This window comes from Acomys minous (assembly GCF_964271855.1).
Source record: "Acomys minous genome assembly, chromosome: 11".
In the NCBI taxonomy this organism is placed as follows: Eukaryota; Metazoa; Chordata; class Mammalia; order Rodentia; family Muridae; genus Acomys; species Acomys minous.
The window spans coordinates 105,318,945-105,346,666 of NC_140492.1; the positions used below are offsets into that span (position 1 = coordinate 105,318,945).

The 27,722-nt window shown below is 41.0% G+C and overlaps 1 protein-coding gene and 2 pseudogenes across 7 annotated transcripts in view; 2 read left to right on the forward strand and 1 right to left on the reverse strand.

Moving 5' to 3' along the window:
* The window catches only part of IPO11 (importin 11), a 165,747-nt gene that overhangs the window by 125,771 nt on the left and 12,254 nt on the right, over positions 1-27,722 (reverse strand). For 3 of the 5 annotated variants that reach the window (XM_084801016.1, XM_084801019.1, XM_084801015.1), the window contains exons 2-5: positions 20,724-20,867; positions 17,117-17,217; positions 11,508-11,580; positions 9,315-9,518 (exon numbers count right to left, since the gene is read on the reverse strand). In XM_084801016.1, coding sequence (XP_084657142.1) covers positions 9,315-9,518; positions 11,508-11,580; positions 17,117-17,217; positions 20,724-20,861 — 516 coding nt within the window. In that variant the 5' untranslated portion in view covers positions 20,862-20,867. Of the gene's footprint in view, positions 1-9,314; positions 9,519-11,507; positions 11,581-17,116; positions 17,218-20,723; positions 20,868-23,552; positions 23,677-24,639; positions 24,781-27,722 lie in introns of those variants that run through there. The other 2 variants (XM_084801017.1, XM_084801018.1) reach the window with 2 other exon arrangements.
* LOC311608767 (MICOS complex subunit Mic27-like) lies at positions 6,715-8,803 on the forward strand (annotated as a pseudogene). The gene has a single exon. The product of its transcript is annotated as an MICOS complex subunit Mic27-like (transcript).
* Positions 24,147-24,869, forward strand: LOC311608486 (large ribosomal subunit protein eL34-like; annotated as a pseudogene). Its single transcript has one exon. The product of its transcript is annotated as a large ribosomal subunit protein eL34-like (transcript).

A 27,722-nucleotide genomic window follows, 5' to 3' on the forward strand; every position in this document is an offset into this window, starting at 1 on the left:
CTCCGTGTACGTAATGTAAAGACACTATAGTGACACATGGCTATAACCCCAGCATTTGGGAAGCTGAGGCAAGAGGACTGCCAGGAGATAAGGCAGCTCAAAATAGCCTTTAAAAAAAGTAATGTACAAATGTAATTTGGAATTAAGTTCAAAAAGCCACACTCTCCATTACTACCATATGCCAAACCCACTGAAAAATGAAAGGAGCACTGGTGATTAGCATTCTTTAGTTGCTCAAAGTAAAATGAGAAGCCCAGCCTGGTATCGTGGCATTCATGTGTAACATCAGTCCCCGGGAGTCTGAGGCAGGAGAATCACAGGCCAGCCTGTAGTACACATTGAGATGACACCCCCCCAAAAACAAACAAACAAACAAAGCCCAATTTAAAACAAGATTGAACTAGGTGTATTGGTACACACTTGCAACTTCAGTATTCCTAAGACTAAGGAAAAAGAAATTTCACAGTTGAGGCCAGGCTGAGCTACACACCGGGACCCTGTCATTAATAAACAAGGTAATACAAGACTAAGCTTGAAAAGAGAGCTAAACAATAGAAACTGGCGTTCTCTCAGGAAGGCAAATACAAGGACAACTCAGCCACCCTGAATGACCGGCACATTTTAAAATCATGTCAGATGTCTGTTAAGTATTTTATAAGAATGGCAGCAAAAGAACAAGATGATCTTTACAATTAAAATTTTTAGGGATTACTTCTAGTATCATGATATGATTTTTTTAAAAAAATGGCTCCCCTAGGCTCATAGATTTAAATGCCTAGTCACCAGGGAGTGGAACCATTAGGAGGTGTGACAGTATTGGAGGAAGTGTGTCCAGGGGCTGGGGGAGGGGGGGGGAGGGGGGGCTTTGAGGTTGCAAATGTTCAAGCCAGGCGCCTGCCAACCCAGATGTAGAACTCTCTGCTCTTTGTGTTTTGTTTTGGTCTGGTTTTGGTTTTTCGAGACAGGGTTTTTCTGTGTAGCCTTGGCTGTCCTGGACTTGCTTTGAAGACCAAGCTGGCCTCTAATTCACAGCGATCCACCTGCCTCTGCCTCCAGAGTGCTGGGATTAAAGGCGTGGGCCACCACACCCGGCTCAAACTCTGGGCTCTTTATCAAGCACCATGTCTGACGAGACACTGCTATGCTTCCTGACCTCTGAACCTGGAAGCCAGGCCCAATTACATGGTTTCCTTTATATGCGTTGTCCTGGTCAGTGTCTCTTCACAGCAATAGAAACTAAGACACATTAAGAAATCCTAACTAAAGAATGGTACTTTCCCAAAATCTAGCATGTACTCACAGAGTGCAAATTACACTAACTGTAAGAGCCTCTCCATTCACTCACCAAAGAATGCCATCTACCAAAAGCAACTCTAAATAACGTACCCTAGTCAAAAGATTCGGATAAAGGAACATTTCTTCATGGTAGACTCAAAGTCATTAAGACAAATTTTTGCTTGTTCTACAAAATCCTTTATAATTAAAACATAACTCTAAGAACATGTGTAACAAAGTCTAGTAACTCAGGCAACCAAAAGAATGGTTAACTGAGGAGGCGGAAGGAGGAGGATCAGGAGTTCAAGTCCAGTCTCAGTTACACAGTAAGTCTGAAGGAGGCCTGGGTACGCGAGACCCTGTCTCAAAAAAAAAAAAGGGGGGGGGGGGGGGAGAGGAAAAGAGAGAGAAAAAAAAGGGTTTGTAAAATCCCCAGAACTCACATAAAGTGAAAAAAGGAAAAATCAACTCCGCAGTGCTGTCGTCTGATCTCTAAATACATGGTGACACATTTATGTCCATACACACAATGCACACATACACAATAATAAAAATGCAACACAATATTTCCCAGGTGTGGAGGTGCACACCTTCAATCCCAGCACTTGGGAGGAAGAAGGCAAAGCTCTGTGAGTCCCAGGCCATTCTGGTCTACAGAGTGAGCTCCAAGGCAGCCAGAGCTACAGAGAGATCCGGTCTCAAAAACAACAAACAAACAAACAAAAGTAACAGCTATCAGGATGAGTAGGGTGACACACATCTGTAATACTAGAGAAGCAAAGGCTGGAGGATCAATTGCTCAAGGCCAGCCTAGACTACACAAAACCGTGTCTCAAGAAAATACCAAAAGAATATATACATTAGTAACCGTGCGCAAAGTTGAGCGCACCCATAATCCCAGGTAACTACAAGGCTAACACTGCAGAATCTTGAATTCCAAGCCTGGGCAACACAAAGAGATAGTATCTTAAAATTTAAAAAGGCATATAGTTGTGGGGCTGGAGAAATGGCTCTGTGGTAAAGAAAACTGTCTGCTCTTCCAGAAGTCCTGAGTTCAATTCCCAGCAACCACATGGTGGCTCACAAATAGGTTCTGATGCCCTCTTCTGAAATCAGGTGTACATGCAGACAGTGTGTTCATATAAAAGAAAATTTAAAAAAAGATATAGATATTAATGACAGAGATCTTAATATATTATTCTTTTTTGTTTACATTTTTTCTTTTTATTCTTTCTTTTTTCTGGTTCTACTTTTAACACTGAGTCCTCAGGAACTGGATTTGTGGATGGTTGTGAGCTATGATGTGGGTGCTGGAAACTGAACCCAAGTCCTTTGCAAGAACAAGTGTTCTTAACCACTGAGCCATTTCTTTGGGCCAACTACAAGGAAAATTTTTTAAATTTATTTATTTATTGTATATGAGTGCTTTATCTGCAGAAGAGGGCATCAGATCACATTATAGATGGTTGTGAGCCACCATGTGGTTACTGGGAATTGAACTCAGGACCTCTTGAAGAGCAGGCGGTGTTCTTAATCACTGAACCATCTCTCCAGCCCCTACAAGGAAATTTTAAGTAAACAATTTTAAAGAATCTTCTTGTTCAAAATCTCAAAGTTACTTAGTAGATGAACATTTTTCACTGAAAGACAAATCTTTTAATTATTCACTAATGCTTCTTTTTAAAAAGTGGTTGTAAAAATGAGCATTTTCAAACATAGTATGTATTTTCTTCTTTGGGTATAGATTACATTGTTTACCATAGCACTTGCCTTTGTGAATCATGAGTAGAAAACTAATACGGTTAAAATTACATTAGACTTACTATTTCTACCTTAATTTTTCTTGCTTTCAGACACTTCAGATTTTTATTTTAACTGAAAATAATATCAAGTTTTAATATCCAGGTTTTTATGAAATGTCACACTGACATGGGCACAGTGATGCATACATGCCTTTAATTCCAGCATTTGGGAGACTGAGACAGGAGGATTTCTGTCAGTTTCAGGCTAGCCAAGACAATATTACCTCGAAAGGAAGGGAAGGAAAAGGGAAAAGGGAAGGGAAAGGGAAAGGGGAAAGGAAGGGAAGAGAATAGAGAAAGGAAGGAAAGAAAGAAGGAACAGAGGGAGGGAAGGAAGGAGGGAAAACGAAATTAATTCCTTATTGTGTTAAATTGAGCTCAGTTTTATTACTGCAAAACAATTTACTCTCACTGCTGATTTTGCAATCTGCCACTCTTGAAAAGAAATTCTTCTATTTAAATATGAGCAGGCAAAAAGAAGTGAGTCAGTGGCACACAATGAACAGCAGGCAGCAGGCTCAAGTAGCCCCTGCAATTGTTTGCTACATCAACTAGCTCAACTATGAACTCCTATATTTTAAGTGGAAAACCACAGCGCTGCTTTAAGACTATCTTGGTATTCTAGTAAACATTATCAAAGGAGGATTTTCTATACTGCAGGTTACCAAAATAATAGGAGCAAAAGCACTCTTCACAGCTGTCTCCCACACAGCTAGCTGCAACCGTACAGCTATCTGTACCCCAATCCCACAAGACCAGATTCCTTTCTTGTAACACACACACACACACACACACACACACACACACACACACACACACACACACACACACAGTCTGTGTTTTCAGGTTCAGCTAATCCAGTCCACACTGAAAGGTGCTAATCAACCTTCTCCTATTTTTAGCTCTATGTAATCTTTCAAGAAAGAAAAAAAAAAAAGCCTGTTTCAATAAAAATTTGGTTTTGGAGACAAGGTATTACAGGGCCTGGCTGGCTTGGAACTCACAAGGAGGCCAGGTCAGCCTCAAATTTACAGAGACTCACCTGCCTCTGCCTCTCTCAGGTGCTGAGGTTAAAGGCATGTGCCACTATGTTCAGCTTACATATCACATTTCTCAGAGCATGACTCTTCTCCCACTGTTTTTTGAGACTGCTTTGTTTTTGCAGGGCTGAGAATTGAATGCAGATCCTTGTGCACTTGCTAGGCGAGTAAACACTCAGTCACTGTGCTAGATCCTCAGCCAAAGTATTCATTTCACAGAGACTGGGCACCAACTTTCCAGACTAGTTAGCACAACTTCAGCAATAAGGGAACACTGCAGTGATCTGAGAAAATTAAGTGAGCACTCAGCACAAGGTGATGGACAGTCCACCGAGTTTAGGATCAGATGCGGGGCAGGCCTGCACCTCACAGGACAGGGAAAGGAACTCAGCACAAGGTGATGGACAGTCCACCGAGTTTAGGGTCAGATGCGGGGCAGGCCTACACCTCACAGGCCAGGGAAAGGAGCTGGAGCGACACCACAAGACCGAAGAGATGCCTAGGCCACAGATAAACATCTGAAAGTCACAGCAACATACAAGGAAAAACAATACCTTCTAAAATCCAAAATAATTCACTTTTATTGCTGGGTAATCTTTAATAAAAGTTAGCTGTAACCCATAATGAGATACTACACATTTGCCTTTGAAATTTTTCCTACAGAAAAGCAAGTCCCAAGGTTTAAAAAAATCCAAGAAAAGCTTAAAATGGGAATAAAGGTAAGGACAGTTCAAAGAAAGACTTGAGTAGACCAACTGTCCATTTCTTTAATTCTAATGACTAGAAATAGATTAAAACCAACTGGGAGTTAGTTGCGGTACAGCACTTGGGAGGCAGAGACATGTGGGTCTCTGTGACTGAGGCCATCCCTATCTCCATAGTGAGTGCCAGACCAACCAGGGCTACAAAACGAAGACCTGTCTATAAAAAAAAGAAAGACAGAAAAGAAAAGCGGAAGGAAGCCTGTGTAGGGAAGATGGCTCAGCAGCTAAGCGACCTTCTCTTGCAGAGGCCCCAGGTTCAAGTTCCAGAATGCACATGGTGGCTCACAGCCATCTATTAACTATAGTTCCAGGAGACCTGATGCCCGATTCTGACTTCCAAGGGCAACAGGCACACATATGGTATACATACATGTAGGCAAAACATTTGTATATATACAATGAAAATAAATCTTTTTTAATCCCAGCACTTGGGAGGCAGAGGTAGCCAGACTGATGTGAGTTCACGGGCAGCCTGGTCTACAAAGTGAGTCCAGGACAGCCAAAGCTACACGGAGAAACCCTGTCTCAAATAAAACAAAATAAAACAGAAATCAATATAACATGATAAAGAATAGCAAAGTGACCCTACAATTATGAAAGAGAATTTTTTTTACTCATCACTCTTAGATGAACTTAAGACAGCTTATTTAAACCAACAGAGATAGTAAAATGTGGATCTAACTTAAACTCTACGTAAGAAGTACTATCTAGAAAGACCAGCATGGTGTGAAACGCATATAATCCTAGCACTTGGAAAGAAGAGCAAGAAGAGGAGTTCAAAGTCACCCTTGACTATTTAATAGGTTTAAAGCCAGCCTGGGCTGTTCAGAAGGAAAGGAAAGAAGCGGGGAAAGTAGATGCGAAAGAGGAGAAGAAAAGAACAGAAGAAAAAGGTTATAACCCGAGATTTGTATGCCAGCCACACCTCCGGAGTTAGGATCAAGAGTAGCTCTGACCCTCTTCATCTGTTACTAACGTGCATTTGCTGTTGTTGCTTGTTCCTTTTATTCTGTTGCTACATGGTCTAGAATAGAGGAGTCTACAACTCCTGGTCAGTGGCTCTGCCCTCAGCCAGCATGGAGCTACTACTCTATATATCCACGGCTGCATCTATCAAAAACTAATGGCTTGAACATGCGAGACAGCCCAAAAATACGTGCTTCTCTTCTCCCCATTTCCCTAAACCACTCTCAAAGAAGAGAGACTACACTGTGCACCAAGGACAAAACAGAGTCCTCAGAGACACGAAGTTAGCCAGCTTTTTGTTGAAGAACAAAGCCTTTACACGGATTCTCTATGAGCCCTCTTCCCTGGGCCCCCTCCATGAAAGTGTGTATCCTCCACACGCTGCCAGCTCTTCAACTGTTCCTGCCTATGTACAGTGAGGTGTCTCCTTTAGGAATAAATAAAGCATCTCAACTTCACAACTCTTAGAGTCTGTCAGGTGTTCTGGCTCTAACTGTGCCAGAAAAGCCTTTATTTTAAAAACAAAAGGAGGAGGAAAGAAAGCATGGGTGCACCTGCACAGAGCTCGACACAAGAGCTTAAGCGTGAGGACGAGTAGCTGTGAGGAGAAAGGAGGGAGGCCTAAATGAAGAAGCAGGGGAGGGGCCCCTCAGTGGGGAGAGCCTGCGTGATAGAGCACAGTAAAAGGAGGAAAAAGAATGATGCAAAACAAATGACTTCCTAGACACATCTTAGTTTTCTGAGCCCTACTATAAACTTTCTGTGTGCTGTTCTTCATAACTCCCAAAGGTAAGCAAGAAGACCAAAACAAGCACTTTCAACTCAGCAGTATCAACGGTACAATGCAAAATGTCACTATGAGAAAACTTGAGCGGAGAGGGTCATAAGTATGGCGTCCTTTAGGATGAGAAAGTTGATAACCATGCCTGCAGGTCTGATATATGCATCTATCAATGTACATCTGGCCAAAGAAGAAGAACCCAAAAAGAAGCTAGTGAGACCAGAACAGCTTCCAATATATGCTGCATCACCTCTCAATTCTAAATATGTTGAAGAAAAGCCTGGTTATTTACAAATGGGTTTTGCATCCATCCGTACTACAACTGTTCATTATATTGGCTGGTGCGAGGGTGTTTATGTCTTTATGAAGAATGGGATAATGGATACAGTACAATTTGGAAAAGATGCATATGTCTATCTGAAGAATCCTCCTCAAGATTTCCTGCCCAAAATTGGAGTGATTACAGCTTCAGAACTGGCAGGTTTCATTTCAGCAAGAAAAGGTTCTAGGTTTAAGAAGATTGTTTATCTACCAGGACTGGCCACGTTAGGAGCAACTGTGTGCTACCCAGCTCAGTCACTAATACTTGCAAAGATAACTGGGGAAAGGCATATGCTACAAGCCAACAAATATACCAAGCCATCAAGTCACTGTGGACAAAAAAAAGCGAAGAAGAATCACTCCCTGAACCAAAAGACGAAACTAAGGTAGGAAGTTCTGGTGAAATACATGCCAAGACACCTGACCTGAAACATTCAGTGTCTTTGCCAAAGGGACTTGCTTCTGTGACAAAGAGTAACTGAGAACCCACTCCAGGTGCTACACAGTTTATGCCTGACCCCGAGCTCATGGACCATGGGCAGTCTCATCCAGAGGATAAAGATCTGTACAGCACGAGAAGCTGAAGATTACAGAGGGAGGGAGCCTGCATCGAGAGCTGCAAGATGTACTAAATTGCAAACAATGGTGAAAAAGTGTGCAACAAACGGGTAACTTAAAGAGCATGACTTGAATTTTTCCATGACATTTTCAAATAAACAGTTTGGACAATGATGAAAATGGTTAAAACATAAATTATTGAATGCAACACAATATTAAGTGATTGGTGAGGGTACCGAGATATAGAAATACTAGGAATACATTTCATGACTTGTAAGAGAATTTATTAGAAAGCAAAATGATATAAATGTCAATAAAACTAAAATCTGAAAATATGCATACATAAGTATACATATACATACTTATACATATATATCTGCTTCAGTTTTCCCAGTTATTACTAGTTAACTTAGAATGGTGGGTAGAAGGATGTGTTTTTCTCTCTACTTTTTTTTCCAGAGCTGGAATAAAATATCCATATTTTATGGCAAAAAAAAAAAAAAAATGTCACTATGAGCAGTACCAAATTGTTATTTTGAAGTAGAAAACAGCCAGATCCAAAACCACACCAAGGAAAGTAGAGAAGCAACACCTGGCAAAGGCCAGTGACCCTGTCACGGTTTGGATGGTGTGTGCTAGATGGGCTCACATGTGTGAATGCTCTAAACTAGCAGGGTGAGGTAGGAGCCCCAGCACTGGGGAAGAGACATGAAGATCAGCAACTGAGTCTTCTTCAGCTACACAACAAGTCTGAGGTCAGCCTGGACTATAAGAGACCCTGTTTAAAACAAAAATTTAAAAATTGGGGGCTAGAGAGATGTCTCAGCAGTTAGGAACACTGGCTACTCTTCCAGAGAACCCAGGTTCAATTCCCAGCACCCACATTGCAGCTCTCAGCAGCCTGTAACTCCAGTTACAGGGGATCCGGCATCCTCACACCGAATTTACATGCAGGCAAAACACCAATGCACATAAAATAGTTTAAATTAACAATAGGGTAAAAGATGAGTACTCCATCTACAGCTGGTGGTACCGTGTGGCAAAGGTACTGTGGCCACACTAGTAAGATTAGTAGGGCGAGGACTAGTCTGAGTTCTCAGCTTCCTGATCCTCCAGATCTGAAGAGCTTCCACCACATACGCCTGCTAACCTCACCTCTGCTGTGCCCTCCCTGCCATGAGGGACTGACCCAGGAGCCAAAATAAGTCCCTCCCTTGTTTCTGTTGAGCATCATCACTATGACAAAAGCAGCTAATATAATCTTTTAATTGTATCTCTATTTTACACCCACCAACTATGTAAACAGGCCAATCCTACTTCCTGAAGTCCACTGTGTACCTGCCTAACTGCTAACCTTTACCACTGCTTCCCTAAAGAGACTTATTATCACGGCTCAACTATACTGACAATCTCAGACCAGTTTCTTTGCTTTCAAACCATTTCCTATCACCCAGTCATCCTCACTGACACCTAAGTTGTCTTTCCATCCAGAACACTGCAGTTTACGACCAGAGAGAACTCGAGCTGGAGAGATGATGGCTCAGGAGTCAAGAGCACTGACTGCTCTTCCAACCACCTATAATGCGATCTGGTGCCCTCTTCTGGTGCACAGGCACCCATGCAAGCAGAATACTGTATACTAGTAAATAAATAAATCTTTAAAAACAAATTTTTTAAAGACTTATTTTTAAAAAAGGTCAGAGAGAACTCATAATCTTTCTAAAAATACTAATACAAGTAAAATGATCTCATCCTTATACACGTATCATTCTTCTCAAAATCAAGTGTAATCATGTTAGAAACTTACATCATAAAACAGTTTTCTGTCAGCAGCCAGGCGTTTGGACGCCAGTGTCTTGGTGACATGGTAGAAGGTGAGTAGTGCTCTGTGCTGTCGGAGATCATCTTGGACTTTAACTGACTCTACAAGAGTGGGAATCAGTTCAGGCCACTGCCTAGGACAATCTAATCGAGCAACTTTTGCAATCAGCACTGCAATCTGAGTTGCAATCTAGAAAGAAAAAAAAATCAGGAAAAAAAAAAGTGAAACCAAGGCAAAGGATAAAAAAGACATTCTGTAATGCCCAAGCTGTGTGAATCCCTGCCCCACTCGCCCCCACAGACCAGAAGGAATCAGCCTGATGCAAATTACACAGGGTCTCGTTTATTAGTGAAGCTCAGAGCCTGGGCCGTCAGCCCTCTTGTGAGGAGGGAAGATGGAGGCCTCTAGCGCTAGGGGAACAGGGTTTTTAAAGGCAAAAACTGTGGCGGTGGGGTCCAAGCCTTTAGGCTGATTGGCGGGGTCTAGGTTGCTAAGCGAAGGGACCAGGGCCAGACTACAGGAAAGAATTTTTCCATTTGTTTTGGTCGGTGTGACCTGTAACTCTGGTTGGACCCGGGTGCAAGCTACTAGGAATGGTTGCTAGTTCTACTATGTTTGTGGCTCTTGCTGGAAACTTGGGAAGGGGCGGGGGAGGCCTGCATCAGGTGCTCAGGCCCTGAACACAAAATGGCGTTGGTTTGGTCTCTAGAACTCATAGGCTTTGTTGTTGTTGTTGTTGTTGTTGTTGTTGTTTATTTTAATGGGTTTTTGAGACAGGGTTTCTCTGTGTACCTTGGCTATCCTAGGCTCACTTTGTAGACCAGGCTGGCCATGAACTCACAGAGATCCACCTGCTTGTCTCTGCCTCCTGAGTGCTGGGATTACAGGCGTGTGCCACCATGCTGGGCTTAAGACACTTATGTTTTAAAATTACCTCTTAGGAATTAACTATATTTAACAAACATTATTAAAATTATACTAAACTACTTAAGACAGTGGTCTTCAAAGCATAGTCTATAGAGTCTAAGATCTATGAAAACTTTTTTCTAAATACACTTCAGTATGAGTCTTCAATTTTTTAAAAAATCTTTTTTGGGGTTTTTTAGTGAGGGAGGGGACCTAGCATGTAACTCAGAATGGCCTCAAACTCACAAGCTGCCTCAACCTCTAGATATGTGTCACCAGGCCAGGCACATTAGGATTGTTTATATAATTTTTTACCAAAGTAATATAACACTATAGAATAAATTAAAAAATCATGTATAATCTGGGTGTGGCTACATGCAGATTCCATGCATTAGTCCCACACTCGGGAGGCAGAGGCAGACAGATCTATGTGAGTTCAAGGCCAGCTTGGGATACATATGACAGCCTGTTTCAAGTGGATTATCCCCTCACCATCCCCAAAAAATCCTTTTAGGAGATAAAGGGAAGTTATTTTAAGATTTCCTTTCAATATTATTCTAAAAACTAAAAAAAAGTTAAAAAGTATAAACTATACTGTAAAGTGATATGGATTTTAAGTTATTAATTGTCAAATGTAACCATAATCTTAACAGCTACAACTGACTCCCACAGGCTTAAAGCCAGCAGAGAGGCTGTGTATAAGCACAGCAAACAGAAGCACTGAGCTAAGGAGCTTTTAAACTCTTCTGGGCAGAAGAAGACACAATAAGACACAAGCTTATAAGCCAGGCAGTGGTGGCACACACCTTTAATCCCAGCACTCAGGAAGCAGAGGCAGGTGGATCTCTGTGAGTTCAAGGCCAGCCTGGTCTATAGATCAAGCCCAGGATAACCAGGGCCGTTACACAGAGGAAGCCTGTCTTGAAAAACAGAAACAAAAACAACAAAAAGATACAAGCTTATGTAGCTCAGGATGGACTCCAACTTGTTTGTGGTGTAGCTAAAATTAAATCCCTGACCTTCCTGCCTTTATCTCCCAAAGGCTAGCAATCCAGGTGTGCACCACCATACACAGCAAGGATCTTATATTTAATAACAAAACAAAATGTATCTGGTGGCATGTGCCTTAAATGCCAGGGCCCCAGGAGGTAAGTAGTGAGTTCCAGGACAGCCAGGGATACATAAAGAGACCAGATAGATAGACAGACAGACAGACAGACAGACAGGAGGGTGAGAATGGTTTCAGCTTTCATTTTTCATTTTGTCACTGACCTGGTTTATTGGTTCGTTAAAGTTGGTGATGAGCCCTGCACGTAATGTTGACTTTTCCTCTTCTGAGAGTGCACTATAAAAAAAGTAAAATTATTATGCAAGAGAATGCCAGCCAGTACTGAGTGAGAAAATAACTGCTTTGAGTTTTAACAATAAAACACCTTTAAATGCATGGCTGATTAGCTTTAAACAGAATCACTGCCGTTATTTAAATGTTGGTACACATCAAGTGAGAAGCCTAAAGTTCCTTCACAAATAAATAAAGTACAATACAGTAACCTACAGAAAATAAGATAAATCACGAGTGATCATGCAGTTTGGCCATGAACACCTTTAATAATGTGAAAAGTTATCTGCAAAAGAAAGGATTGATAGATACAGACTTCTGGCTTCTTCCATAAACTCTTTCAATAAAATGCACACATAGGAACTGGAAAGAATGCCCCCATGGTTAAAAGCACTGGTTGCTTTTCCAGAGAACCAGGTTCAATTCCCAGAACCTACACAATAGCTCTGGGCATCTGTATCCCGTTGCATAAGAGGTAACACCTTCTTCTGGCCTCTGCAGGCACCAAGCACACACATGCTACACAGATATACATGCAGGCAGGCAAAACAGCCATACATATAAGAAATAAATGTTTAAATTTACTGGTAAAGAGAATCAAAGAATACCTGTTAGAAGACGTTTTAAAAATCAATTTAATAGATGGTAAGATAAGTCAATAGGAAAAGGCATTTGCAGCCAAGCTTGACGACACAGATTCACATGGTAAAAGGAAAAAGCTATTACTAAGTGTCCTCTGATCTCCACATGTACAGGTGACAGTCATGTACCAGCACATAAGTATACAGACACACACACACAGAGTAAGTAAATAAATAAATGTAAACAACAATAACAAGTACCTATAAAAGCGAGTTGGCTGGGTATCATGGTGAACACCCTCAGTCCTAGCATTCTGGCAGCATATTCAAGCAGATTCTGAATTTGAGGTTAGCCTGATCTATGTTCCAGGCTAACCAAAGCTATATAGTGAGACCCTGCCTGAAAATACAAATAAATAAATAATTAAAAATCAACTTAGTCTTTGATTTTACATCTTTTGAGGATTAACACAATTAAGAATTTTTGGGGATGGAGAGTTGGCTCCGTCGTTAAGAGCACCGTCTGTTCTTCCAAAGGACCTGGGTTCAGTTCCCAGCACCCACGTGGCAGCTCACAACTGTCTGTAACTCCAAGATCTGACACCCTCACACCAATGTACATAAATTTTAAAAATTAAATAAAAATATTTTTAAAAGAATTTTAACTACATACAAAGAAACTGCAGAGCTAAATAGGGAAGTTAACTATACATCTTATGTATGTCGAATTTTAAAGTGGTCCAGAATTTTGACATCCTTTTCATTTTTGCTCATCTGTTTTTTAAACTAGGTCTTATTATGTGGCCCAAACTGTCCTCAAGAATCAAAAATCTTCCTGTCTCAGTCTCCCAAGTATTATAACAGATGTGAATTACCACCATATCTGGCTTTTGTACTATGTTTTTAACTTAAAATTTAATCTTCATTAATATTTCCCACTCTGCCTGTGATAGTGTATCTAGTCTGAGAAAAATTATTCCAGAAAGATTAACCACAAATGTGTGTGTGTATGTATGTATGTATGTGTGTATGTGTATATACATATATATATGATTATACTGTGTGTGTGTGTCTGTGTGTGTGTGTGTGTGTGTCACTTTAAGAGAAATTTGAGGGCCAACAAGATGCCTCTGTGGTTAAAATAGTACTAAAAGCCGACATTGCGTTTCATTTCTCAAAATCCACATAAAGGTGGAGGAGAGAATAACTCTACAGCACTGTCCTCTGGTCTCCACATGCAGATCACGGCAAATGCACACCCATTCAGACATGCACGCACACATTAATAAATGAAATTTAAATAAAATTACTTTTAAAAGCAAAGTATGTATTATGAGCTAAATTATATCTCACAAAAATAAAATGTATAGGTCCTACAACCCAAGTATTTTTGAGTACAACTTTACTTGTAAACACTGTAGTTTTGTTATCTACAAAACTAGATTTACTCACATTAAGACAAAAATCTAAAAATAAAAAAATAATAAATTAAACATTTTTAAATTAAAAAAAGAAAAAATCACCCTGTATTGATGGGTTCTATTCTGATACTGGCATTTTTCCTTTTTGTTGCTTTGTTTTGTTTTGACAGGGGATCTTGATATACAGGCTAGACAGGCCTGAAACTTGCTACAAAGCCCAGAAGGCCTTGAACTTTAATCCTATATCAATCTCCCAAGTGCTAGGATTACAAGTCTGCACTTCTACATCTGGACTGGTGTTCTTATAAGAAAATGAAGACACAGAAACAGAAGACTTGGCATAGGCCATGGGACAATTGGGGCAAAGATTAGAATCATTCAACCACATACAAAGAAACACCTAAAATTGCTGGCCACAACCAGAAACTAGAAAGTATCAAAGGCTAATTTGATTTTGGATTTTTAGTTACCTAATCTGTAAGGGAATAAACATGGGTTATCTTTAAGCATTCGGTTTGTAATATGGCAGCCTGAGGAAACTAACAACCCCAAAACACAGCAGGCAGCCAGGTCAGAGGAACTAGCGAGAAAGCACTGCACTGATGAAGCCCATCTCCTCCTCTGGTACCCAGTGGCGGGCAGGGGGGCCAAGCTGAAAGCAGCAGCCAAGAGACTAGGGTAAGAAAGGGAGATTTCAACAGGCCTGTTAGCACTAGAGAGGAAAAAATTCAAGGTCAACAGAGAGTAGCAGTGTCTCTGTAGACAAACATTCAAAGCTTACTTAAAATCCCAGGAGGACTCTAACCTGACATAAACAGTAAACCGAAAAACAAAACAACAGAAACACCCTTAGCTCCGGTCACAGTCCGTCTGTTTACTTAAATTCTTTCTCATGAAAGATAACATAACTTAAAGCCTCTCCAATTGTAATTATATTCAGTTAGCATCCAACCAGAACTTACCATGCATACCCCAGAACATAAAGAAAAAGTGACTAAATCCAAAAACACCAAAAAGCACCATAGTTACAAAAACCACACTTAAAATAATTGGTTGTTTCTCAGACTTTTTAGGTATTTGCATATCCATAAGGTATCTTCAAGATGGAACCAAGTCCAACATGAAATACATTCATGCTTCATACACGTGTAATACACATGGCCTAAAGGTAACTTTAGACAATATTTGTAGTGTGCATGCACTTACACAATAACTAAAATTTGTAACATAAGGTCAGTTTGTAGAATTTCCTTCTTGTGGTATTATGGCAGAGATCAAAAGTTTGAGATTTTAGAGTGCCTTGGATTTTTGATATTTAGATTAAGAAATTTCTATTTATTTTTTTAAAACTGAAAATCAATTTATCTAAGCTTTCATCTCAACAAGCTAGTAAAAGAATATTAAGTCAGATCCACAAACCAAAAAGTACATCAAATCTTATTTAAAGAAGAAAAAGAAAAAGCAGTAATTAAAAGAAACACAAAAAAGGCTGGTGGCACCAAATAGAGGAATTGCAAAGCAGATCTATACACAAAGTCCATGATACAGCCAGGGTGGCACATGTCTACAATCTCAGCACTTGGAAGAAGCTTGACAGTAACCCACAGTTTGGTAAAGGCTTAAATAATAATAACAACAACAACATCAACATGTGAATTTAGATTTGAAAAGAAAATTAAATGGAACAGAAAAGGGAAAAATGGGGCTGGAGAGATGGCTCAGAGGTTCAGAGCACTAGCTGCTCTTCCAGAGGTCCTGAGTTCAATTCCCAGCAACTACATGGTGGCTTACAGTCATCTAGAATGATTTCTTCTGGCCTGCAGGTGTCCATGCAGGCAGAACACTGTATATGCGACAGGGGACGAATGTGCGGTACTATGCCTACTTCACGTACGCACTGAGTACTATAGTCAATTCTTATGTCAAATCTCCAAAAAAAAGCTGCAGTTAAAATGTTATTGTTAGATTAATTCAGGCTATACCTCAATAGAAACTGATAGCATCCAATTATGACCCAGTTAAACTAAATGATATATGAAAATAATACATAAGCTTGTTAGCTGATTCTCATCCTGTAAAAATCATAGTCAGAATAAGAATTATATAAAACTAACAATAAAATCCAAACTTTTAAGTGCTTCAAATCTACAGATAAAATCAATTACTAATCTGCCATCCGTGCTTTCTTTGTAAGTGTATTCATCTTCACGCCCACTTTTGTCTCAATATACTAAAGGACAAATTGACTATTTAATTCCTTCCTTCACTATTTAAATTTAGACTACTGTGAGGCAAAATTTAGCCAGGCACGGTGACACGCGCCTGTAATCCAAGAATTCAAGAGGCACAAGCAAGAGTTTAGCCTTAAGTTCCAGCTAGTCTGGTCTATGCAGTAAGTTCTAGGGTAGCCACAGCTATCCAGCAAAACTCTTGCCAAATACAAACAAAAAAGCACACAATTTCTCATCACTAATTGCTTCATTTCACACCCAAATCACCAATTATTCCTGAAATTAAAAGGATTAGCTTCACACTACCGCATAGCCTAACATACCCCTTTCTTTCCAGTATCAATCAGGGGTAGGCTCTACAGGAACTTTGAAATACTCAGAATAAAACAACTTAAATTGCTTAAAGAAATGAAAACCTACAGAGCTCTAGTGCCACCTACTGGAGAGCATAGCTCATGTCATTTTATTCAGCAAAATTCAGTTTCTAACAACTTCCAGAAATACCTGCACTGCCTGTTCATAAACTACATAATGTGTTAATTAATTCTTAAGACAAATCGGCTCACGTTGCCTCTACATTACAGGTAGAACCAAATCTAATGAAACTGCTAATATAGCATGCTATCCATCCATTCTTCACGGAGGAAATGCAAGACACAAAAATGAAGATTCATTGAACGCAGGCATAGTATGAAATTTCCTTTTCTTTGTTTTTTTGCTTTTGTTTTTGTGTTGAGGGGGCTTGTTTTGTGTTGTTTTTTGAGACAGCGTCTCTCTGTGTTAGCCTTGGCTGTCCTGGACTCACTCTGTAGACAAGACTGGCATTGAACTCACAGGGATCCGCCTGCCTCTGCCTCCCAAGTCCTGGGACTAAAGGTGTGCGCCACCACACCCAGCCCAAGATTTCCTTTTCAAAATCAAAACATTTTACATCATTAAGAGGACTCAGCCACTCAGCTTGATCCTCAGAATCTGAAAGCTCAGACAGGCAGGCAGAAACACACACACACATACATGCACACAGGCACGCATTTGTCACAGGGGGATACAAACCCACGTAGCAAGATAATCATATAGTTGCTGAACTACACAAACACATTTCTTCAGTACTTAACACACTTTTTGGACTTTTTTTTCTTTTATGTATCAAATACTTTGCAAATTTCCACAAAGATCAGGGTCACTTTTCTGTTATCTGAAATGTAGTACTTGTGCAAATAAACACTTGGCGCACTCTTTTGCTTACACAAGTACCATCTTACTCTTCTTGAATTTGGAATGGATTACAAATGGGACTGAGGACACTTACTGAGGTGCTACACGTCTCCAGTAACGATCAATCCCATGTTTAAAATACAGCACAGCAAGCCATCTTACATTTATATCAAGGGTGTGGTTCGTAAAAATATTCTGTGAATAAAAGAAATAGTATTAGGATGAGCATGTAATCATTTAAAAATATAACCAACACACCAAAATATAGAATCGATTTGTCTGCTTTGTTTTTTTAAATGTGAGTCTGTACTCATGCACGTGTGTACATGTTCTTCGTGTGGATAGCTTCATATAGAAACCAGATGTCATCTCAGAAATGCCACCCACCTGCTTTTGAGACAGGCTTCTCACTGGTCCAGAGCTCATCAATTAGGCCAGACTGGCATAGCTTGGACCTACCTCCAGCTCCACCACATCTGGCCTTTTTTTTTTTTTTTTTTGGGTTTTCGAGACAGGGTTTCTCTGTGTAGCCTTGGCTGTCCTAGACTCACTTTGTAGACCAGGCTGGCCTCAAACTCACATCAATCTGCCTGCCTCTCCCTCCCAAGTGCTGGGATTAAAGGTGTGAGCCACCACACCCAGCACATCTGGCACTTTTATATTGAGTTCTGAGGACCAAACCTGGGTTCTCATATTTCTGAGGCAAACACTTCACCAACTTTACCAAGCAGTCCTATGTGTTTGACTTTTGAGAAAATATCTCACATAGCTCAGAGTGGCTCAAACTTGCTATATAGGCAATAATGACCTTGGATGCTGGGATAACAGGTGTGCACCACCCTGAGACACTGAGCACCAAACCCAGGGTCTCATGCGTGCAAAGCCAGCACTCTAGCAACTGACCTACAACCTTAGCCCCAGGTTTTTTTTATTTTGTTTAACTTTCATCACTATATATCATATTGATGTTTTCTTAACATATATATTTCTACAATGTACACTAAGAAAGCAGGCCTACTTAGCCACACATTACCCATAACCCCAACATTTGGAGTGTTGACGCAGGTGGATCTCAAGTTCCAGATTAGCCTGGCCAACCTCCTCAAAAAAGATAGCATGCCTAATCAACAGCATTTTACTAGGCTTAAACAACAGATAAATATGTAAAGATTCATTATACTATTCTCTCAAATGTGTTAGAAACTTTCCTTGATAAAACACTGGAAGTAACAAGTAAACAGACAGACAAACAGACAGAGACAGAGACAGACTGGGGGGGGGGTCAACTTAAAATAAATGCCTTGTAATTTTAAAAAGAAAAAAGTACCCAGGCATGGTGTCACACACATGTAATCCCAGCATTTAAGAGGCAGAAGCAAGATAGTGGCAGCAAATTCAAAGCCAGTACATTCCAGTCTAGCCAAGGATATACAATAAGATCTTGCCCAAAAATTAGACACAGATAGATAAATAGATAGATAGACAGACAGATGATAGGTAGGTATGTAGATGGATGGATAGATGACAGGTAGGTAGGTAGGCAGATAGATGATAGATAGATAGATAGATAGATAGATAGATAGATAGACAGACAGACAGACAGACAGACAGACAGACAGATACGCCTTTACAGCACAGATTCAAAGTCCTTGAGTTGTTAATTCATGTCTGGAACTGTAGCGGTTAGTCTTGATGGGGTGCAGACTCACCTAGGACACAAGCCTCTACTCATGCCTGTGACGTACTGTTTGATTTGGCTACCTGAATTGAGAAGATCTAGTAGGGGCACCATTGCTGGGCAAATGTCTGGGACTGCAGAGCCAGGAGAAAAGGTAGCTCAGCACACCAGTCACTGCCTTCTGCTTCCTGACCCAGATTCAGTGTCACCAGCTGTCGCAGATCCCTGCTACAATGCCTTCCCAGCCATGATGAGTTGTGTTCTTAAACCGTGGATGTACCTTTCCTTCCATAAACTGCTTTTGTTAGAGCATGTTTATGGGGCTAGAGAAATGGCTCAAAGGTTAAGAACACTGTTTTTCCTCTAGAGCACCTGGATTTAATCCCCAAAATCCAAATGGAGCGTGACAGCTGTCTGTAACCCCAGTTCTAGGGGCCTGACTTCTGGCCCCCGTGTGGTACATATGCACATATGCAGGCACACAGTCATTTAAAAAAAAATAAAACTAATCATGCTCACAAATGAGTCTGACGGTTGTTTGTTTGTTTGACAGGGTCTCACTATGTAGCCCAGCCCGGAAGTCACTATGTAGACCAGGATGCTTTTAGACTCACAGAGATCTACCTGCTTCTATCCCAAGTGCTAGGACTAAAAGCATGCAACACCATGCCTATTTTAAGTGATATAAAGTGAGATGTGATATAAACAATTTGTTAATTCAATCAATAATCCACACTGTTACTGCTTTGTACAATGGTGGCAAACTATGAAAACAACTATACACGTTAAACCATGCAACATCATCTCAGTAACCAATGTTATTGCAATACAGCAAGACGCTGTTTCAATCCCTTCCCTGAAAGACTCTACACACAAATACATACATAATAATAAATAAAAATACTTCATGAAAATGTACCAATATAGCAATTAATATATAAATAACTCAAAGTAAAATGCAAAAATAGAAACAGGAAAAACAAACTTAAGCAGTTATTAATAATTTATATATTTACTCATGAGGTAGAGGCAGTCTTTTTTTTTTTAAAGTAGTCTACTTTTTTTTAAAAAAGACTTATTTATGTATTACTTATGCAATATTCTGCCTGCATGTACACCTGCGTGACAGAAGAGGGCACCAGATCTCACTACAGATGGTTGTGAGCCACCATGTGGTTGCTAGGAATTGAACTCAGGACCTTTGGAAGAGCAGACAGACAACGCTCTTAACCTCTGAGCTATTTCTCCAGCCCACCGTACTCTCTTATATAGAATGAATACTTAAGATAATAAAAGGAAGAAAGTCATTAACCAACCAAAAAAACTAGAGTCAAAGAAAGTGAGTTCCTGTACTAAGTTTTAATTAAACCAGGCAATGGTGGCGCACACCTTTAATCCACATTCAGGAGTTCGAGGCCAGCCTGGTCTACAGGAGCAAGTTCCAGGACAGCCAAGCTACACAGAGAAATTCTGTCTCAAAAACAAAACAAAACAAAAGAAAAAAAGTTTTAATTGAATTGCAATAAGAAGAAAAGATCTAACAAATAAGTATTTGTAAAACACCCTCATTTGCCCTATATTACTATGATGATAGTGACAATAGCAGCCAAATATTTGGATCAGTTTCACCAAACTCATTATGTCTCACTTTAGTAAAAATAAACTATTTTACCAGGCGGTAGTGGCACCCACCTTTAATCCCAGGACTCAGGAGGCAGAGGCAGGCGGATTGCTGTGAGTTCGAGACTAGCCTGGTCTGCAAAATGAGTCCAGGATAGTCAAGGCTATAAAAAGAAACCCTGTCTCAAAAAACTAATAATAATAATAATAATAACAACAACAACAACAACTATTTCACCGGGTGTGGTGGCGCACACTTTTAATCCCAGCACTCAGGAGGCAGAGACAGAGTTCAAGACCAGCCCGGTCTACAAAGTGAGTCCAGGACAGCCAAGGCTACACAGAGAAACACTGTCTAGAAATAAAATAAAACAAAATAAAACTTATTTCAAGACCTACTTACCAGCAATACTGAGTAGAAGCCTGGCTGTGTCTCCCACTGTTTCAACTGCTCCTCGGCTGGCTTTAAAACAGCAGTGTCCTGACTGGTGGCCTGTGTTAAGACCTGAAGGACTACAGAGCTGGCACTGTTGAGATCCATGGAAGCCTGCAATGACAAGGTAGCACAGCTGAATACGCACCACACATAACACAAAAATGGACAGTAGCGGAAGCGGAAGAAAAGCCTGCAGGGTTTAACACACTTTCACCTTTTCACCCTGTTCTGACTTCTACCCTTTCTATGTTCTAGATACACTAGTACTTAGACATCCCGTAATTCCAATTGCTTTTACTTAAATTCCCCGACAAGTCGCCATGCTATCCCATCTCCTTCCAAGCGCTGCTAATGGACAGCACCAGGAAGTCAGGCTCAGGCACCCATCACCTCCTGTGACATCTCCAACTGTACTGACTGTGAGCACCGCTTCCTGCTGGCCTGCCGTCTACACACTTCTATTACTCGATCTGTTCCCTTGCGTGACTGTAGCTTATCCCGCATACCATGAGCGACTTTCAGTTAGGAACTGTGTGCTCTTCACTCATCTACGCCATCATATCTCATCACGGTTAAAGTATGTAAGCATGCTCACTGCCTACACTGGCCTGGGCCTGCCTACAGCAATCAATGTGAACTAAGCAAGAGAGCTCCCCACAGACATAGCAATAAGGCTGTATGGAGGCAACTCTTCAACGGAGTGTCCGTCTTCTCAGGTGACCCCAGTTCCTGTCACACTGACAACTCAAGTGAAGCATAACAACCCTCAACCCAGATTTTCTAACTGCTGACAGCCTTAATTTTTCTGTGTAACACTATTAAAACCTGACATGTTAGTAAGTACAGACCGCAACGGTAAAGTCGATGGATTGAATGCGATGGCCATGTAACACGGACTTGATTTGGTTCAATGTCTATCCCAGAAACCAGATAGCACCTGGCATCGAGTAATGACAAACAGATACTGAGCTGGTTTGTCTGTTACTGAAGTGTGGGTCTAAAGACACAGAGTTCTTGTGCAACTGTAACCCACAAAGATTCTGGGCAGCTGCCACCTCAGTCTCTTCTCTGTATTACCATGTTTGGTTTAAATAAGTAGATTTAAAAAAAAAAAAGAGCTATGAAATGAATACAATCTTTGGCCAAATACGGTCACACTTCAATGCCAGCACTCAGAAAACACAGATAATCACTTCCAGTTCAAGACCGTCAGGGTCTCTGTAGCAAATTCCAGACTACGGGAAACTACATAATATAACACTATATCAAAACACAAACCACAACAAAAAAAACAATCACTTTTATGAACTCGCAATCCCTAGTATAGTTGTGTAAAGCCACAGAAAACAGCCAAGCATCTCCCTTTTCCAACTCCCTCAGTCTACCCTTCACAGAACATGGTACTCCTGACAACTCCACCTACATTCAGTCTGTTACAATGACACGGCCTCTACTGGCCATGCACCACTCAGAATAAACAGAGCACAGGAATCTATGCATTCAATTCTACACGGGAAAACAGACACGCTGCAATACACTGTAAAGACTGTGGTGAGCTGTTATGGAGGAAGACCTAGCAACATACTCTAGCAAGCTTAGCAGAGGCTTCCTCACAGAGGAAGGAAACAGTAAAGTCTTGAAAGTTGATATGTCAGAAAGTAGGTATGCCAGACAGGTGTATCCCAGGCATAACAAGATCTGGTTTTATTGTAATTCAATTACTTTGAAGAATTATAGTTTAGCATGGCAGGACATTAGGCATGAAAAGGATTTATAGAAAATTAAACCTGTTTGCACCTTGATCTGTGAACTCCACTATTCAAAAATGTTTCTAGTGTAACCTACCTAGCCTGTGACTAACACAGGAAGAATGCCTTTAAAGAGCGAGAAGGGAAGGTCACAAGTTAATAGCCTCTGCAGGACACAAGAAAGCACCGCTAGGAACATACAGAATTACTAGTTCTATATCTAGTATTTAAGAAATGTCCAGCTGGGCATGGTGGCACACGCCTTTAATGCCAGCACTCGGGAGGCAGAGGCAGGTGGATCGCTGTGAGTTTGAGGCCAGCCTGGTCTACAAAGCGAGTCCAGGACAGCCAAGGCTACACAGAGAAACCTAGTCTCAAAAAACCAAAAAAAAAAAAAAGAAATGTCTGTTGATGGGAGAGACCTTTCTGCAAGATATACTAGTGAGCAGTCAAAGATCATGGGCGTAAGCAACCCCTTTTTAAGGCCACTCCATGAGATGGAACCCAAACCTGACACAGCTAAGGGGACCAAGAACCATGAACCTGGGAATAGATAGGTCGTTCTGCCTATGAGAAAACCTATTACTATTATTCTATTAAAGGAACATAACGATAAAATGATTGCTAATAACATACTGCTATACCCGTTCCCGTAGGCCAGTGTCTCGCTCAAGCCCCTTAAGAGAAGTTTTTTCTTGCAGGAGATAAGATTAATTCACAGAGATCTACAATGTGCAGAAAGCGAGGCTATATGCACTCAGTCCTAAAGAGGACATTTTCATCAAGCCTCTCCCCCGAAGGGGCCTCTGGAGAAGAGGAGGCAGAAAGACTGTAAGAGTCAGAAGTAACAGACGACTCTAAAGAAATAGTGTCTCCCAGACAACAGAACTTATGCACATATGCACTCACAGAGACAACAGTATACATAGGAAATGCACAGCTTTAAGCCAAACCAGGCCCCAGCATTGAGAGGGGGAATTTTACATGAGTCCCATCTCTAACCAAGAAGCTATCTGTAACTGACACATTCTAGCAAAGGAAAAATTACCTTTCTCTAATGGAGTGCCCAGGGCAGGCCCAACACAAAACAAACTCAATAGTATTGGCAGTATTGGCATTTTTCTTTTCTTTTCTTCTTCTTCTTCTTTTTTTTTTTTTTTTTTTTTTTTTTTTTTTTTTTTTTGGTTTTTGTTTTTGGGTTGGTTGGTTAGTTGGCTGGTTTTTTGTTTGTTTGGAGGGTCATCTGGTTTTTTTTTTTTTTTCCTTTGAATTTTGGGTTTTTTTGGTTTGGTTTTTCAAGGCAGAGTTTCTCTGTGTAGCCTTCACTTTCCTGGAATTCACTGTAGACCAGGCTGGCCTTGAACTTATAAAGATCCGCCTGCCTCTGCTTCCCAAGTGCTGGGATTATTAAAAGTGTGTGCCACCACAGCCCCACTGGTGTTTCTGTTCTTTTAAAAGACAGAGAAAAGACATGAAGTAGGGTAGTTAGGGAGGTAGGGAGAATATGGGAAGAACTGGGGGAGGGGAAAACATTAAATAATATATTGCATTAAATATTCAATTAAAAAATAAAAGAAACAAATGTTTGTTGTTGGGCTAGAGATGGCTCGCTCAGCTGTTAAGAGCACTGGCTGTTCTGCAGAGGACCCGAGGATTCCCAGCATCCTCACCGTGGCCCAGAACTATCTGTAACTCCACTTCCAGGAGCTCTAGCACCCTCTTTGGACTTTGCCATATGACTCACACACATATATGTAGGCAACACATCCATACAAATAAAAATAAATAATTTTCTTTTTTTTTTTTTAAGTCACTGTTGAATCCCTAGCTGTCATTCACATGGGCTTTAGGGCAGTTTTGATACAATGAACCCTGACAGTGACAACCAAGTAGGACCAGGAAAGCAGCAGGGTGAATCAGAGTCAGTGTTAGAAATAGATGCATATGATCTTATAAAGTAACCATATCTTTTTTTTTTCCTCTTCAGGGACGGTGTTTAGAGGCACTCAAAATGACCCAGCGTTTGGCATACCATCGCATGCTCTCCTACAATACAGCCTCTAACAAAACTAGGCTGTCTCAAACCCCCAGCAACAGGATTGTTTACCTGTACACCAAGAAGGTTGAGAAAGCACCTAAATCCGCATGCGCTGTGTGCCCAGGCAGACTGTGAGGGGTCCATGCAGTGAGGCCTAAAGTCTTGATGAGGCTGTCCAAGACAAAGAAGCACGTCAGCAGGGCCTAAGGTGGCTCCATGTGTGCCAGGTGTGTCCGGGACAGGATCAAGCAGGCTCTCCTTATTGAGGAGGAGAAAATCACTGTGCAAGTTTTGAAGGCACAAGCACAGAGTCAGAAAGCAAAATAAATATGTAGCTTTTTTAATTAATTAAAAATAAATAAACAAATAAATAAATAAATAAAGTAACCATATCTGGGCCTGTTTTTTTGACCAAGTGAGTCAAAATTAATAATAAGCAGAACAATTCATATTAAAATAAATGATGATGGGCTTTTATGTACACACACACACACACACACACACACACACACACACACTCCAATTTTTCACTGACCAAAGTGTACATCTCAAACTTTAGTGAGCATTCCTATAATCTGGATATCTTATAAAAATGAGGATCCTGCATAAATTATTAAACAAAATCCCCACGGCTAGGAATGGAATATATCCCTATGAGCCAATGAATGATCAGGGAGGCCCGAGGCTCCCAAAACAATCAAGGCAGGCTCCCCAGAACTAGTATGTAAGGCCACATTGCTAACAAAATGCCACATGCCATAGAGAAACCGAGCAGAATTGGACTGGAAGCTCCCTCGCTGCCGCCTAGGCCTCGACAGTGCTAGAGAGAGCTACGGTGGCTGCAGGGGAAGAATTGCCATCACTGTCCTCCTCAGCTGTGAGCCCTGTGTTCAACAACACGAACAGGAGAGGCAGGATAAGCCCATCAGTACAATAATGCTAAGACTGTTGTGGGAATAACCAACTGACTGGCTGAATTTGATGCCCATTCCACAAGCAAACGCCCATGGCTGGAGGGGTCATAGGCCCTGTGAGGAAAGCTACTGCTGTTCTTCCCAAAACAGACACAATGTACTCCTCAAAACTCCCTTCTAAAAAACTTTTTATGACTATGTATTTGTGCTGTTATCTGCTCTGGTCAGAGAAGCTTTTTGCAGTGGTCAGTAGTGTTGACAAATGTTCCTGTGGATGGTGCACAGTTTGCCATTGTTCATTCAAATGCTGACTTCTCTACCCCACTATCTGGTTTCAGTCTGGACACTGCACTGTGATGTTTATTCTAAGTATGTCCTGTTTCAAGTTTGTGTAAACGTGTCACCATTTGTTCTTTGTGTTGCCCATAAAAACAAACTAGCCAATGCTGAGCAATAACAGAGAACAGGGTGGGACATCCTGATCCAGTCAGAGGAGGAGAAAGAAAGGAGAAGATGGAGCCATGAGGAGAAAACCAAGAAGCACCAGGAGAAATGAGCCGGACCTAGGGTATGAGTAAAAAGCAAATATAAAGTAGGAAACCAGAACGGGAGGAAACTGTACCAGCATGGAGGTTTAAGACAGAATAATTATTGGGCAGCATTGTGCTATAGACCAATAAAATAGATTGTTGCCTCTCTGTGTGGTTATTTAGGTATAAAGCTGGTTAAGGAGTAACTGCTGACTTCACTAAAAAAATAACTCAATATTAAATGTTAATAATCTCTTGACACAGTAGTGACAACAGAGACTCATAATTGGCCAAAGTACTGAAATTGAATTATTGTTGAGTGTCCGGTCATAAATGCGACATCTATGACACCAATTCCAAGGCTAGGAGAACATCATAGACGAAGGAGCAAAAAGAATGTAAGAGACAGAAAAAGCAGGGGTGAGGGCAGGCCAGATGCCAACAGCTGCACTCCTCAACTCGCAGCACCTGTGACTACCTGCACAAACCTATTGCATTTGAGGGACAGCGATGACTCAGTACGTAACACTTCTCTACAAGCAGGAGGACCTGTGTTTAAATCCCTAGCACCTATGTCAGAAGCTGAGCATGGGTGCACATGCCTATAAGCACAACATGGGGAAGAAGGCAAAAGCACCTGCTTGGCCATTCAACCAGCCTAGCTTAAGTGGAAGTCAAGATACCCCATTCAAGGAAACAATACGCATTCTCCTCTAGCCTCTTTCAGAACCAACAAAATGTTCAACACACACACACACACACACACACACACACACACACACACACACACACACCACAGATCACAGGAATGAGCCTATCAACATCCTGCCATGGAAAGGGGAGGGACTCACACACTCCCTCCTTGATGATTTATAAGCAATTAATGGTTGATGGGGGGAGCAAGGGAATGGCGCAGCCACTGTTAAGGGATCATGCAAGTGTAAACAAATCTTCACCAACACCAATGTTCCAGTAAACAACCCTAATGAAGCTCATAGGAAGGAGACAGGGAGACACAGACATGGAACAGAAGGGGCTAGATGCAACAGGAAGGAGCACAGGAGGGTAACGGGGTGAATATAATCAAGACATATACACGGAAATGCTATACCGAAGCCGGGCGTGGTGGCGCACGCCTTTAATGCCAGCACTTGGGAGGCAGAGGCAGGTGGATTGTTTTGAGTTCCTGGTCTACAAAGAGAGTCTAGGACAGCCAAGGCCACACAGAGAAACCTTGTCTCGGAAGAAAGAAAGAAAGAAAGAAAGAAAGAAAGAAAGAAAGAAAGAAAGAAAGAAAGAGCCATAACAAAACCTATAATTGTATATAATATGTGTAAATAAAATCATGTTTTAAAAATAGCACAATACGTAGATGCTGTGTCAGTAATTCGCAGGGGACAACCACATTGTGAGGAGCAAGGATGCAGAACACGAATCGAGCCTGTGCTCTACAATGCTGGTAAATGGAGGCTTGCTGGTAGTCAGTCTCATCTTTAAAAATCAAACAAAAGACACCGCAGAAGCACACCTGCAAGAGACGTGATCCACCACTGTGTAAAACACCCTGAAATTCACTGGTGATTCCAATCATGCACAGTCAGAAAAAGGAACACGGCTAGGGGAGTATAACACAGTGGTAAAGGGCTTGCATTGCAGGTGCCTCTAACACCACCAAACTGACAGATAAAAACGAAGATGCAGAAATAGCTTAGTGATAGAACATGTGCAATGCTCTG